A 14627-nucleotide genomic window follows, 5' to 3' on the forward strand; every position below is an offset into this window, starting at 1 on the left:
TAACCCTAACCCTAACCCTTACCTTTATGTGAATCGGCTTGCTGTAATTTAATTTTAATTTTAATTTAATTTATTTTTAATTTTATTTGTCGCGCTGCTGATGACGTCACGTACGCGCTTTGATTGGGCGCGCTTTAGTGGACCGCGGTTTTGACGGGTCACGACCACTGCTACGGAGGGAGGTTAAGCAGCTTCTCAGGCTGAACAAAGTGGAGGCCGGAGTTACTCACCAGCCTGCCGCTCTTGCCACACAAGCTGGCGTACTTGAGCCACACCCTCATGTCCTCGTGAGGGTTGACCACAAGCGATCGGACCATGAGAATCCGCTGCCAGTCCTCTACGATCCGCTGGCAACCCTAGGAAGAAAGGGGTTTCTCAATAGCCTTCTCTTGAAGGGGAATAGGAATAAGGATATACTAAATAATACCAGAATAGAATTAGTAGAAACTTGTTATTTGTTATTCTGTAAACCTTTGTGACACATACATGTAAACATTTGTTTTCCGTAACACACACATATTATGCCCTTGTATTTATAACGTATATACCTCTGTTTCCTGCAACTATTAGGAATACAACTATTCCTACTGTATTAGGGTCGGTGAAACATCTGGCATTTGTCAAAACATGATCCTTGCCATTTGGACTCTTATCAATCTCCTTCCTGCAATCTATGGGCATAGAACGGAATGGAGCTGGAAAAACCCATACCTTTGATCTGTGAGAAACCTTTGATCCATGAGGATTCCATTCCTCGTAACACAAAGAGGATCAGGAAGAGATACCGTACTTTTCGGAGTATAAGACGCACCCAGGTTTTGAAGAGGCAATTTTTTTAAAAAAGTAGGTAGGTAGGTAGAGGGATAGAGAAGGAGAGAAAGAGAGAGAAATAGAGTAGGTAGGTAGGGAAAGAGAGAGATAGTAGTTGGGTAGGTAGTAGGTAGATAAAGGGAGGGAGGGAGAGAGAGAGAGAGAGAGAGAAAAATACAGCAGGTAGGTTGGGAGAGAGAGAGTAGTTAGATAGGTAGGTAGATAAAGGGATATATATATAGAGAGAGGGAGAGAGAGAAAGAGAGAAATACAGTAGGTAGGTAGGGAGAGAGAGAGAGTAGGGTAGGTAGATAAAGGGGGGAGAGAGAAAGAGAGAGAGAGAGAGAGAGTAGGCCACGGCCACAGAACCACTAAGGGAAAAAAATTAGATTTCACCACTGCACCAGATGTTGGGAAAACCACCCTCCACTCCAACTACTAAAGAGAAATGTGGCATTTGGGAGGCGCCTCCTTTCGGCATGTTCACATTTGTGTGTGAAATCTGTATTTTCACATCAGAAAAACTGGGTTTCCTTTGGGCACAGTTTTAAATGCATTCTGGGGTGGAGATGTATAGATTCAACTGCATCTGATTTCTCACTATTTAGCCATGTGGGAGGGAAGCTGAGTTTTCTGTGCCTTCTTCAAAATAATTTTTATTTTTCCCTAAAAGCCGGGGAGATCAACTCTTGGAATGGACTGTCTGGATCAATGGGGATCACTTGGGGCAACTTTCCCACTCATCTAAAATTAGAAGAAACATGATGCTGCCTGAAGCTTTATTTGAAATCAACTCTCCACTAAACAATCCAGAAGAATGTGATGAGTAAGAGCGAGAAGTATGTGTCCTTTCTTTGCCCTGTTTCCCCCTCTTTTCGGGGTGATAAACAGCTCCATCTGCAGACCTTCCCCATCGGCTTTGCCTCAACCGGTGGAATGTTCTCTCAGCTCTTCCAGACAGGAATGCAGCTCTGGAGACGAAATGCTTCCCAGATGGCACAGGAAACTAGAAGGCGGCTGCTGGCAGTGACACGTATGCGGGGCTTAGGCTGGGCAGACTCAGGCAGGGGCAGAACAGGAAGGAAGGAAGAAGGGAAGGAAGGAAGATAGGAGAGAGATGGGGATGGGATGGGAGGAAGGAAGGAAGAGGAGGGAGATGGGGAGGGGAGGGGAAGGGAAGGGAAGGAGGAAGGAAGAGGAGGAAGATGTGGAGGGGAGGGGAAAGGAGGGAGGAAGGAAGAGGAGGGAGATGGGGAGGGGAGAGGAGGGGAGGGGAAGGGAGGGAGGAAGGAAGGAAGGAAGAGGAGGGAGATGGGGAGGGGAGGGGAAGGGAGGGAGGAAGGAAAGAAGATAGGAGGGAGATGGGATGGATGGATGGATGGATGGAAGGAAGGAAGGGGAGGGAGATGGGGAGGGGAGGGAGGAAGAGGAGGGAGATGGGGAGGGGAGGGGAAGGGAAGAGAGGGAGGAAGGAAGATAGGAGGGAGATGGGGAGGGGAGGAAGGAAGGAAGGAAGATAAGAGGGAGATGGGATTGGATGGGAAAGGAAAGAAGGGGAGGGGAGGGGATGGCAAGGGAAGGAAGAAAGGAGAGAAGGAGTGAAGGAAGGAAGGGGAGAGAGAGAGGGAGATGGGAATGTGAATGGAAGGGAGGGAGGAAGGAAAGGGAGGAAGGAGATGGGAATGGGAATGGAAGGCAGGAAGGCAAAGGAGGAAGGGAGGGAGGGAGGGAGGAGATGGGAATTGGGAATAGGGAGGGAGGGAGGGAGGTTCTAGTCCAAAACGCCTGAGTGTGCTGTTCTCCTGTTATCAGAGTTCCTAAACTGATTCTGAATATCAGACCTGCTTCTTTGGAGCTGCTGCTTCCAAGGTAGCCTTACCTGCAGTCTTTCCCACCAGATCTGGCGAAGGATCTCTCGCCGTTCCGGCACAAGCTTGTACTGGATCACTTCTTCCAGCTCAGACAACATCTGGCAGGAGACCATCGCCTGCAAAAAAGAGGTTGGCACCATCATCATCATCACTACTCCGGGGCTTACAACCACAATGGAACCCAAAAGTCATGTTGTTAAGTGAGACGTGTTCATTGAGCTTTGCTCCATTTTATGACTTTTTTTGCCACGTTCGCTAAGGGGAATCGCTGCAGCTGTCAAATTAGTAACACGGTCAGTAAGTGAATCCGGCTTCCCCCATTGATTTTGCTCGTCAGAAGGTCACAAAAGGGGATCATGTGACCCCATGCGACCATCATGTGAATCGGTTGCCAAGCATCCAAATGTAAATCAAGGGTCGTAAGTGTGAAAAATGGCGATAAGTCACTCTTTTTAGGGCCATTGTAACTTCAAACTTTCACTCGGCAAACTGTTGTAAGTCAAGGACTCCCTGTAGATCCCCTAAGGAAGGATTGCAGTGCCGGATGGATGAGGAGACGACATACTCACCCCGTAAGCTCGACTGTAACTCTCTCCTGCCATGGCTGTCAGCTCTGCATCCAGGAGATCTCGGGCTTTGTCGATGCACTGGGGGGGGGGGGGGAGAGAAAAGATTAAGCAAAATGAAGACCTGCACTAAGGAAAAGTTCCCCGAACACAATCCGGGGATAAAATAGTTTTTTGCTTTTTTCCCAAGAGGCTGAATCCTGATTTCTGTCTCCGGAATCCCAGCAAGGGGAGAAGAGAAAAGAGTCACTCAGTGGTCTAGTGAAAACAAATTTTGTGGCAGGGAAACCAAAGACCGACAGCTTTGGAGGCAAGAGATGTTGTGGCCTGCCAGTGGCCAGCAAAGCAGGCAGCAGAGTCAGACAGTGAGGAGGTTGGGGAGGAACATGGGCTGGTCCTGGAGTTTGGGGAAGACTCGGAGGAGGCCTCTGCATCGGAGGCAGAGATGGGGTTGAGGCCATCTGGCAGTGATCAGGTGCCTATGGAGCTAGGCAGCAGTGAGGCAGAGGAACAGCTGGAGCCTGTTCCCAATGTGCGCATGCGCAGAGCTGCCAGAAGAAAAGAGCAGCTCAGAAATCAGGATTGACTTGGGAGTAAAGCCACAGATGGGCAGTGAATGGCCCCTCCCATCAGAAATAAAAGAGGAGCGAAAAGGGAGTGGGCTTTTGCAGGAAACAATCCGTTCGTTCGTTCGATTCGTTTCAGGAGTGTGAAGATCTGTCCGTTAATCTCAGAGACTCTGTGCCCAGTCTTTCCTTGCACAGCACCTCATTTGGAAAATATTTACATGGCAGCTTTCCAAGAGAGATAAGGTCTGTGGTCATAAATACTCCTTTGAAAGACTGCTTGCCAGGCCTTTGCTGAATGTGAAGGAGAGGAATTCCCATTCGTTTAACAAAAGGGGTTTTGCTGGGACCAGGACTTTGCCTCCTGCTTTTTTGGGGAAGCCTAGGTAAGAACAAGAGAGGGAGAGCAGCATAGACAAGACAGTTAATAGCTGAGGAGTGGGGGACCATTTAAAATCCAAATAAGAGGGTACAGGAAATGTAGGCTCTGGGTGCCACAACACGACTGAAAGGAGGAGGAAAAAGTTGAGGTAAACACAAAGAAATCCAACCATCAGTGTGTTCGAAAACTTCAAAAACTTATGAAGATGCTTTAATTCCTGGCTCTTTCCACCCCCAGGCGTTGAGTTAGGTAGAGTGGTGGGCCCGAGTAGGAAAGATGTAGGCCCAAGATGGTTTTATTTCACCCAGATGGCTCTCATCCGCCTCTTTTTTTGTTATCGTGGCTGTATTTGTTTTCTGTGATTTAAGTCAGACGGTCTTTACAAATCTGATGAATAAATATTCCAAGAGCATAATGGCTTGGGAACGCTCTTGCCAGGCAAAGCCTTTCCAGACTTCCTAAAACCTCAGCTGGGCTCCCGTACAAAAGAAGCCACCCCCCCCCCGAAAGAATTTCCCCTGAAGGGACACGGCTCCCTACTTGCAGGAGGACAAGCTCCATGTTCTCTCTAGGGTTACACAACCACCCTTTTGGTGCGGAATATGAACCGGTCCTCATCCGGCCCAACCATAATCCAAAGCTGAAATACAGTCGCAGGATGGTGTATTACGTAACCCTTTTTTTCAAAAGGTACAAAAAGATCATGATCATGGAAATGTCCTTCTAAGGGCCCCGGGGAGGGGGTGGGTGGGCCTTGTCTTATTTGCGTTGCTAGCAGCCGAATGGTTTTGTGTGGGTCGTCTTGAAATTTTTTAAAAAATTTTTTAAGAGGTTTCTTTTGGCTGCGAATTTCGGAGGAGACCGCAGAATAGGCTTCTTTTGAAAGATAAGCCAACAATCATTCCTGGGATATAAGGCCTTGGTAAAACCACGCTTGGAATGCGGCATCCAGTTTTTGGTCACCACATTATTAAAAAATAAAATGTTGAGACTCTGGAAAGAGTGCCGAGGAGAGTAACCACAATGACTGGGGGCCTGGAGGCTAAAACGTATCAACAATAGTTGCTGGGATTGAGTATGTCTAATTTAGTGAAAAGAAGGACTAGGGTTAGATAAAAAATCACGGCAACGGAAAATATTGGAGAATTTTTTATATTTTAAGAATAATAGAATGATAGATGCAATACTATAAGGGTTTAGCATTGTTATCTTAGCTGGAACCTATGGTATATGTGGGCGACTAGGAGAACAGCGGGGACTTAAAATGGGGAAAGTTAACATAGGTACCGTAATAGATCCCTGAATCTTGCAATGAGAAGATGTGGCTTAGAGACCTAACAATGAGGAAAGAAAGAAAAAACTGGGCTGTGAATGACTGTCACCGTGGGGGGGGGGGGGTTGTATGTTTAAAACTGCATTTGTATCTGTATGTTTTACTTTATATTGTTATGTATGATTTGTTTTGCTTATGTCGTTGTACTTATGTCGCTGTATTTTTCTCCCTGTTTTTTAAAGGTAATAATGTTTAATAAAAATTATATTTAAAAAAAAGGGGGGGGTTAGCATTGTTAAACAGATTAGAATGATGTCATGGAATGTTGTTGTATGCATGAATTCAATATTTAGAATATTCTATTTAAAATTAAGGAATAATAATGATAGTTGAAGAATTGATATATAACAATAAGGTGCTTATGTTTCTCTAATGAACAGTTTGTGGTTTGATATATAATTATAAGTGGTGACCATGGAAAGGACGCACAAAATTTTGGAACCAAACGACACGCTATATGAAATGGAAGAAGGTTGTGTGTGTTTATGTTTTTGTTTGTCTTTGTTCGTTTATTTTTTTTAAAAAAAATTCAAAAAAAAGAAGGACTAGGGGGTGACATGAGAACAGTGGTCCAATATTTGAGGGGAGTGCCCCAGAGGGAGACCACAGCTGCAATATAAGGATACTTGCAAGAGGGATCTAAAGGCCTTGGGAATGGACATTAACAGCTGGGAAACCTTGACCTCTGATCGTTCAGCTTGGAGGCTAAGGTCCCAGCATGGCCTTCTCCAACCAATGAAATCTGGGGGCTGGCAGGGGACAGAATGTATCTGCCCTCTGTGGAAGGAATTGCCACTAAAATTGGATTTTTTAGTCACACCAGATACTGGGTTAGGACCTCTTTTCCAGAGCACAAGACCACAGTCTTTTGAGACTGAAGGATGCCAATGAATGATGAATATTTAAGGGGCTGCTGCCACAGAGAAGAGGGTGTCAACCTCTTTAGCAAAGCACCTGAAGCCAGGAAAAGAAGCAAATGGATGGAAACTAATCAAGAGGAGAAGCAACCTAGAACTAAGGAGAAATTTCCTAACGGAACAATGAAGCAGTGGGACAGAAGTTGCAGATGCTCCAACACTGGAGGCTTTTAAGAAGAGACTGGACAGCCATTTGTCTAAAATAGTGTAGGATCGCCTGCTTGAGCATGGGGTTGGACTGGAAGACCTCCAAGGTCCCTTCCAACTCTGTTATTCTGTTTAGCATATGGATGGATGGATGGATGGATGGATGGATGGATGGATGGGTGGGTGGGTGGGTGGGTGGGTGGGTGGGTGGGTGGGTGGGTGGAGGGAGGGAGGGATGGAGGGATGAATGGATGGTCTGCCTCAGCAAAATACAAGAGAGCATTCAGATGCTAAGTGACAGATGAACACTGCAGTTGTCTAATGTTTCTTTAGGGCTCTCGAGTTCAATGATCTGGATAAATAGACCATTAGGATCTTGGAAGCTCATTATACTGATATAAAGCAGGTGGCTAGTAAAACAACAACAACAACAACAACAACAACTGCAGGTTGCCAACCACAGACACATGACAGGTTAGGATGTGGTTCAAAAGAAGGAATGTCCCCCAAATCCCAAACAGGGCTGGCAAACTTTAGGAAATACCTGCTGGGCCAGAGAGAAGAGGTCCTGATGGAGAGCCAGGACTGCCCGGTAGAAGGCGCCATCATGGGTGTCCCTTGGGATCATGCAGGTGTACTCTTCCATGCTGTCCCACTGCCCTGAGGAAAGTCAGAAAGAAAACAGCCCAGCTTGAGCCAATGGGAGGATCTGGTTGGGTCAAAATCCCACAGCTGTCTATTCATGTTGCATCCTAAGCTTTGTTCATGCCGAATTTTGGGTTGTTCAGACTTTTCACCTGTGCCTGCAAAATTCATATCACTAGCACTTAGAATTATATACTGCTTCACAGTGCCTTTACAGCCCTCTCTAAGTGGTTTACAGAATCAGCCTCTTGGCCCCAACAATCTGGGTCCTCATTTGAATCACCTCGGAAAGATGGAAGGCTGAGTCCATCTTGAGCCTGGTGAGATTCGAACCGCCAAATCGCAATCAGCCGGCAGTCAGCAGAAGGAGCCTACAGTACTGCACCACTGAGGCTCATGACCATTTAATGCCAGCCGAAGAGAGAAGCTGGGATATTGTTTGATCTCATGGCTCGGGACGATGCAAGGAGAACATCTAAAGCAGTGTTTGTCAACCCTGTCAACTTGAAGATGTCTGGACTTCAAGTCCCAGAATTCCCCAGCCAGCATTTGCTGGCTGGGGAATTCTGGGACTTGAAGTCCAGACATCTTCAAGTTGACAAGGTTGAGAAACACTGATCTAAATAGTATGAGAAAGCCCCTTTGGCCTAGCCAGATGTGGGACTGCCTCTGCAAGGCTGCCTTGGCCAAGCGTGAACCCCAGGGATTCCTCCCCGGAAGACCCTCAAAGAGCAAAAGGTGAGGTGGACAGTCTCACCTAAGCCCCAAGCTGCCGCCGCCGCCATCCTTGCCATTTTGGCTTGTGTTTCATCATTCACCAAAGTCCATTTCTCACAGCACTGCTGATGCAGCTGCCCCCTAGAGCCCAAGAGACACGAGAGTTATAAACCCAGCAGAAAAACCCCAAATTGATTTTATTACTACATTTATATTTCACCCATCTCACTGTTCAAAGCGATTCTGGTGAGCTGAAATCCACACGTCTTAAAGGTGGCCAGGGTGAGAAACACTGCTTGAAATAAAGAGCCTGTGGAAAGAGACTTCCAAGGAAGGGCAGAATAACAGAGTTGGAAGAAGGGACCTTGGAGGTCTTCTAATGCAACCCCACTGCTCAGGCACGAGGCCCTATATCATTTCTGACAGGTGGCTGTCCAATCTGTTCCTGAAAGCCTCCAGTGAAGGAGCACCCACAACTTCTGGAGGGAAGCCATTCTGTTGATTGATTGTTCTCACTACCAGGAAACGGCTCCTTATTTCCAGGTTGAATCTCTCCTTGTTCAGTTTCCATCCATTATTATGCCTTGTCTGGCCTTCGGGGGCTTTGGAGAATAGCTTGACCTCCCCCCCCCCTCTCTCTGTGGCAACCCCTCAAATATTGGAAGGCTGCTCTCCTGTCTCCCCTGGTCCTTCTCTTCACTAAACTAGCCCTGCCCAGTTCCAGCAACTATTCTTTGTATGTTTTAGCCTCCAGTCCCCTAATCATCTTGGTTGCTCTTCTCTGCACTCTTTCTAGATCGGGGTTCTCAAACTACAGTCCGTGGGCCAGATACAGCCGGCCAAAACCATTAATCCGGCCTGCGGGGGACCACAAGGCTGCCTCTCTCACATCACATCACCTACCCGCAGGCCCCCACCTGCCTTCTGGAGGCCAAAAATGGGATATGTGGAGATCTCTGGAGGCCAAAAACAGGCCTGTTTTTGGACTCCCTGGTCTCTAGAGAGAGAGAGAGGGAGGGATGGAGGGACACACATACAAATAGAAGTCCCTCATATACACCTCAAGGCAGCTACATCCCTTCACTAACCTGCTTTCCACCTCCAGGAGCAAAACAAATTAAAGTTTAATTTTTTTCTGTATTGTTTGGACTGCTAAATTGGCCATGCCCGCCCAGTCACATGACCACGCCCACCCAGCTGGTCCAGCCCCCCAACAGTGAGGGACTGTGCATTGGCCCCTTGTTTAAAAAGTCTGAGGACCCCTGTTCTAGAGTCTTAAGAACATTCTTTTTACATTGTGGTGACCAGAACTGGATGCAGCATTCCATTTGTGGCCTCAGCAGAAGCTCCCAAGAGCAAAGCACATCACTGGGCTCTTACCATTCCCCCAAGGCTTCCAGGCAACGCATGCGGCCAAGCATCAGCTCCGGGTCATCCTTGTTGGTGTCCATCTTTTTGTCATAGGCCACAAGGGCATCTTCCCATTCGTGCAGCTTCTCGTACCAGGTGGCCTGGATTTCCTAGAAGGAGGGGCCAGGAAATGGGGGTGGTGGTGGATAAAATGCAGAATATCCCCAACTGGCACACAGCAACCATTGGCAATGGGGCAGCCCAACTGAAATGAACCTATTGGAATTCCTTCTGAAGCTAAAGCGGTGGGGAAATACCGCAGAAAGGGGTCTCTGCCATTTTGTTTAGCTGCCCTAAGCCAAGTATTTCTCAACCTTAGCAACTTTAGACTTAGACTGGGGTGGGCTTCAACATGGCTGGAGAATTCTGGGCGTTGAGGCTTCTGAGAAACACTGTTCTCATCTCAGAAAATTTCCCTTTTAGAAGTGGATTGTAATTCAGCATTAAGGCAGACTTTTCACAAATGAAGCCCCAAATTTTCCCCTTTTGGAATAAAAAAAAAAATCCACTTCCTACCTACTTATCCTTTTTGAAGAAGGCATCTAAAGTTTGGAAAAAGGATACCTAGATTGCCTCCAATATTTAGATGACGCCCAGCAGCACAATGCATTTGGTAGCGTTTTTGTGAGCTGCAACTCAAACGCAACAATTAAGCACTACATTAATAACACACAAAATAAAACAATAAGACTCTTGTCAGCATGTTTATCATGTGTGAGTTTGAAAAAGTGCTGCCCGACTCTTCCTGTTTCTGCTAATTTTTAAGGAATTTCACTTGTAATAAAAACAATAAGAATACAAAAGCTTTTTTTTTTCTACACCCCCCCCCTCCTTTTTTGATTTTTGTGTCCCTGGCCCCATGCAGGCTCCGGCCTTTTTGATTTAGCCCTTTGGCAGTTCCTGATGTGACAGTTGCCAAGCCGTGGATTCCTCCCCAGGATCCAGCCGCACACGCAGTCCCTCCACGTGAGACGGGAGGCTTCCAAACGCACAAAGCCGATGGGCAAAAACAGAGGGATCGCTTACCAGCTCCCCAAAATGCTTCATGGCGTATTCCAGCACCCCAGATGCGGCTTCCGGTTGCTGCAGTTTATTATTTATGCTGCAAAGAGAAAAGGGGGGTGGGGGAGAAGGATCAGGAGTCATTTCTGTTATAAAACTAATAAATATTTAAGATTGGGAGACGCGGATTTTTGTAATGTTTGGTTTTATTTAATGGAACTCATTCCTCAGCATCTTCTCATGTTAAGAAACAATTATGGAAAGCAAGGTTTTATTCAGCAACAGTGGACCAAAGCAAAACAAATGAAAATAAAAATTAACAGCTGTTTTAGGGTGTTCCTCATAGTTAAACTATAAAGGCATAGGAAAAAACAATGATGCATGAAAAGCCACCCCCCTCCCCAAATTACTGGGGTGCCATAACTGAGAAGGCCCTGTCTGTCGTCCGCTACAAAAACACCAGCCACAAATGTGGGGGTCGTGTTAATTAGATGTCAGGCCTGCAGTTATGTTCCTTTTTTAGGATCTTTAGCCTGCCACACTTTCTATTATTTTCCTATGCTGTTTCATTAGTGTAGTAGTTGGGAGGGGGGAATAGAAAGGAGTAGAATTGTGGAATGTGTTGTTGTCATTCCTTTCTAGAAGCCCAAGGTCATCCTTTGTCTCCGCACCTCTGCATCTGACCGGAACCAGCTGGGTGGAGATGCCAGCATGGCCGAAGAGGATTGGACCATGTGATGGATTTATGGGTGTGGGGATAAGATCATGAACTTTCAACTGGGTGGAATCCCAGCAAGTTTTCAGATTTGGGATTTCCACAGTTTGTTGCCAACATGTCTGTCTTATTAAATTGGAACTTTGAAGATAGTTTTGCCTTGGACTCTTAATTCTGCATGATATTTGGAATGCTGACATCATCTCAATTCTCTCTTCAAAATAAATCACCAGCACCCCGGGGTGGGGACTGGTGGTGGTGAGGTGCTGATTTCCCAAAGCTGACCGGGTCAGCGTAAAATATCAGGCATGTTCTATTACACTGCGAGCTATACAGAGTTTGTAGGTCTGCATATATTTTCCCCTTATTAGAGAGATTGCCAGGGAGGGCAGACAAGTTTTATCTAGACTTTCTCCTCCAGGACACTAACCCGGTTACCACGTATGCAGTGACAAAGTTCTGTGCTGCTGCAATGTCCATAAGAAAATAAAATTGGCTACAGAAGTACAGTTGTCATCTTGTACCAATTATCTGGACATTTATCTCTAACAATCTTTGGACCATTGTATTTACTCCTATACATAACAGCGTTGCACCCAGGTAAACCAGGGAGGGACCCGAACAATCTGAGAACATGTATGTTATTTTCCACTTTTAACGTCAATACTTTTTAATTATATCTTAATGTCAGTTCTTTTGTAACATATTGTAAAAACTAATGAGTATTGTGGTCTTTGACTGTAATAAAGATTTACTTATTTCCCCAGACTCCAGGAAAATTCAGATGCATGGCCACCGACTCATATTTATGACAGTTGCAATGTCCTTTGTGTGTGTATGTGTGTGTGTGTGTGATGTGATTGTTCTGAACTAGGCTTCCTAAGATCACGAAGCCAACTCCTCGTCCCGATAAAACCCCTTTTATTTAGTTTAAGGGGAATTCCTCTCCAGCAAAGTCCCAGCCAATAGTCTTCCAAGAAATTTCACAACTGCAGACTTTGATCAGGCTTGGAGAGCTGCCAGGCTGATATCTTCCAAACGCCGGGCTGTAGCAGCAGTTACTTGGCAAGAAGTCAGGGATGGATCTTCACCCTAATGAAGCGAACTAATGGTCTCCTGCAAGCTCTCCTCCCCTTTTGATCCTCTTTTATTTCCTGGGGGGGGGGGGCATTCACTGTTCACCTGTGCCTTTACTCCCGAGTTGACCCTTGTTCCTTAGTTGTTCCCTTCTCTTGGCAGCTCTGCATATGCACACATCGGGAACAGGCTCCAGCTGTTCTTCTGCCCCACTGATCTCCAACTCCGAAGGCAGCTGATAACTGTCAGACGGCCCTTCCCCCCCCCCTCTGCCTCCGACACAGAGCCCTCATCAGAGCCTTCCCCAGACTCCAGGACTGGCCCATGTTCTTCCCCAACCTCCCCACTGTCCGAGTCTGCTGCCAGATCTGCTGGCAAACCGCAACAGTGATTCCCTTTTGTGGACTTCTGGCAAGCAAAGGCAGTGGGGAAGCTAGATTCACTTAACAACCGGGTTACTAACTTAACAACTGTGGCAAGAAAAGTCATAAAAGGGGTGGGAGGGAAATCAGCTTAAAAGCTGTCTTTTTAACAACAGAAAATTTGGCCTCAATGGTGGTCGTAAGTTGAGGATGACCTGTTTCGAGCGAGTGTGTGTTTCAGCTGCAACTATACACCCTCCTAAATTAAGCATCTGTCTGGAGTAAACAGCAGAGAGATTAAAAAAAAATGATGGCACTGCTCCCTCGTTCCCACCTCTTTCCTCCTTCTGACCCCCAAAAGTTCCTCTTGGTCTGATGGATCTCGTCACTCATATTAGGAGGTCATCCATGCATCCAGCTCAGCTCAGCTCAGCTCAGCGGATCCAAGATTTTCTCTCTTATGTTTTGCTAGCCAGGTTCAGTTATTAGGAGTACCTGGATCCACAAGCTCAGATTGGGAGCCTTTGTAGAGAAGGCGCCAGCATGAGGATGACAAGACCTCAGTTATAGCAATAGCACTTAGACTTATAGCACTTTTACAGCCCTCTCTAAGCGGTTTACAAAGTCAGCCCATTTGCCCTTTCTAACAATCTGGTTCCTCCTTTGACCCACCTCGGAAGGATGGAAGGCTCAGTCAACCTTGAGCTGCTCAGGATCGAACTCCTGGCAGTGGGCAGAGTTAGTCTGCAATACTGCATTCTAACCACTGTGCACGATGGACGGATGGGTGGAAGGAAAGAAGGAAGGAATAGCAATAGCACTTAAGACGTATATACCGCTTCACAGTGCTTTACAGCCCTCTCTAAGCGGTTTAGAGTGTCAGCCTCTTGCCCCCAACAATCTGGGTCCTCATTTTACCCACCTCGGAAGGATGGAAGGCTGAGCCAACCTTGAGCCTGGTGGGATTCGAACTGCCCTAGCAGTCAGCTGAAGTAGCCTGCAGTACTGCATTCTAACCACTGCGCCACCTCGGCTCTTCTATTCGCTCAGTTATCCACTCCGCATTTGAAAGAACAGGGTTTGGAGGGTTTTTTTGTAGTTCCTCAGCTGTCTTTTAGTGACTTGTTATTAATGCAACAGCAAGTTGTGTTTGTTCTGCCTGAAATATGGCTGTGGGCAATAAACCCCCGTGGTCCCTTGGGAGTGAGTAAAGATGCTTTCCTTCTTAAGAAGGAGAATCAACAACCTGCTATAAAAGTGATGAATGGCTGTCATGTTCGGCTTGACAGCTTCGAGCATCTCAACTCTGCTTGTGTGGGCGATTCATTACCTGCGACTCTATCTCTTTTCAACGCCTTCTGACAAATAGGCTGTTATCCTTCCTTCCTCCCCCTCCACACACACACACACACACACACACACACACACACACACACACACACACACACACACACACACCTTTCCTCTACGATTGCTGCTCCCTGCCCTGGGCTGTCTGGCTGTGGAGCGTGGCTGTTTCATTTTGTAACTTGTCAAAGGGAGAAGGAGAGGAAATGCTTTATAGACTTCAAACTTGACTGAACTCAAGTGATTTTACTCTGAAATTCCAGGGAAGGGAGCAGGGGAAAAGAGAGAGAGAGAGAGAGGGAGGGAGAGAGGGAGGGAGGGAGAGAGAGGGGGGGGGAGAGAGAGAAGCAATATGTTGCCGTTTTGTAGCCTCCTTTTTGATGCTCTCTAGATTAGTCGATGTTGCATGGAAATTAGTGTTATCTTCGTAATGTTCTGCTTTGCAAAAGAGGCACGGATGTTGATGAAACTCATCCTGCTCAGTGTGTGATTTATACCTTTTGAGCTACGCACTCATAGGTACTTTTTTTTTTTTTTAACAAAAGAGTGCACCAAACAATATAAGTCATTTTTCTTCCCATCTTGATATTTGTATCCATCAAGGGCAAGATACCCCCACAAAAGGACCTCATAATCTCCCAATAAGATCGCCAGAGATGCGATCAACGGAAGAGGGGTGTGACAAACTATTGCCAAACCATGACATTTGCTGGACTTCTTTCCTTTACGGGACATCAAATCCTGTTATGGTCTTCAACGC

General features: G+C 46.5%; 1 protein-coding gene across 2 annotated transcripts in view; it reads right to left on the reverse strand.

The window, feature by feature from the left end:
- The window catches only part of MTOR (mechanistic target of rapamycin kinase), a 78914-nt gene that overhangs the window by 23736 nt on the left and 40551 nt on the right, over positions 1 to 14627 (reverse strand). For both annotated transcript variants that reach the window (XM_087702220.1, XM_087702219.1), the window contains 7 exons: positions 10391 to 10466; positions 9335 to 9474; positions 7995 to 8095; positions 7137 to 7252; positions 3251 to 3328; positions 2690 to 2797; positions 231 to 356 (listed from right to left, as the gene is read on the reverse strand). In XM_087702220.1, the coding sequence (XP_087558346.1) occupies positions 231 to 356; positions 2690 to 2797; positions 3251 to 3328; positions 7137 to 7252; positions 7995 to 8095; positions 9335 to 9474; positions 10391 to 10466 (745 nt within the window). The remainder of the gene's footprint in view (positions 1 to 230; positions 357 to 2689; positions 2798 to 3250; positions 3329 to 7136; positions 7253 to 7994; positions 8096 to 9334; positions 9475 to 10390; positions 10467 to 14627) is intronic.

This window comes from Thamnophis sirtalis, unplaced genomic scaffold (genome assembly GCF_051295495.1).
Source record: "Thamnophis sirtalis isolate CommonGarterSnake01/CBP01778 unplaced genomic scaffold, rThaSir2_p1.2 scaffold_15, whole genome shotgun sequence".
In the NCBI taxonomy this organism is placed as follows: domain Eukaryota; kingdom Metazoa; phylum Chordata; class Lepidosauria; order Squamata; family Natricidae; genus Thamnophis; species Thamnophis sirtalis.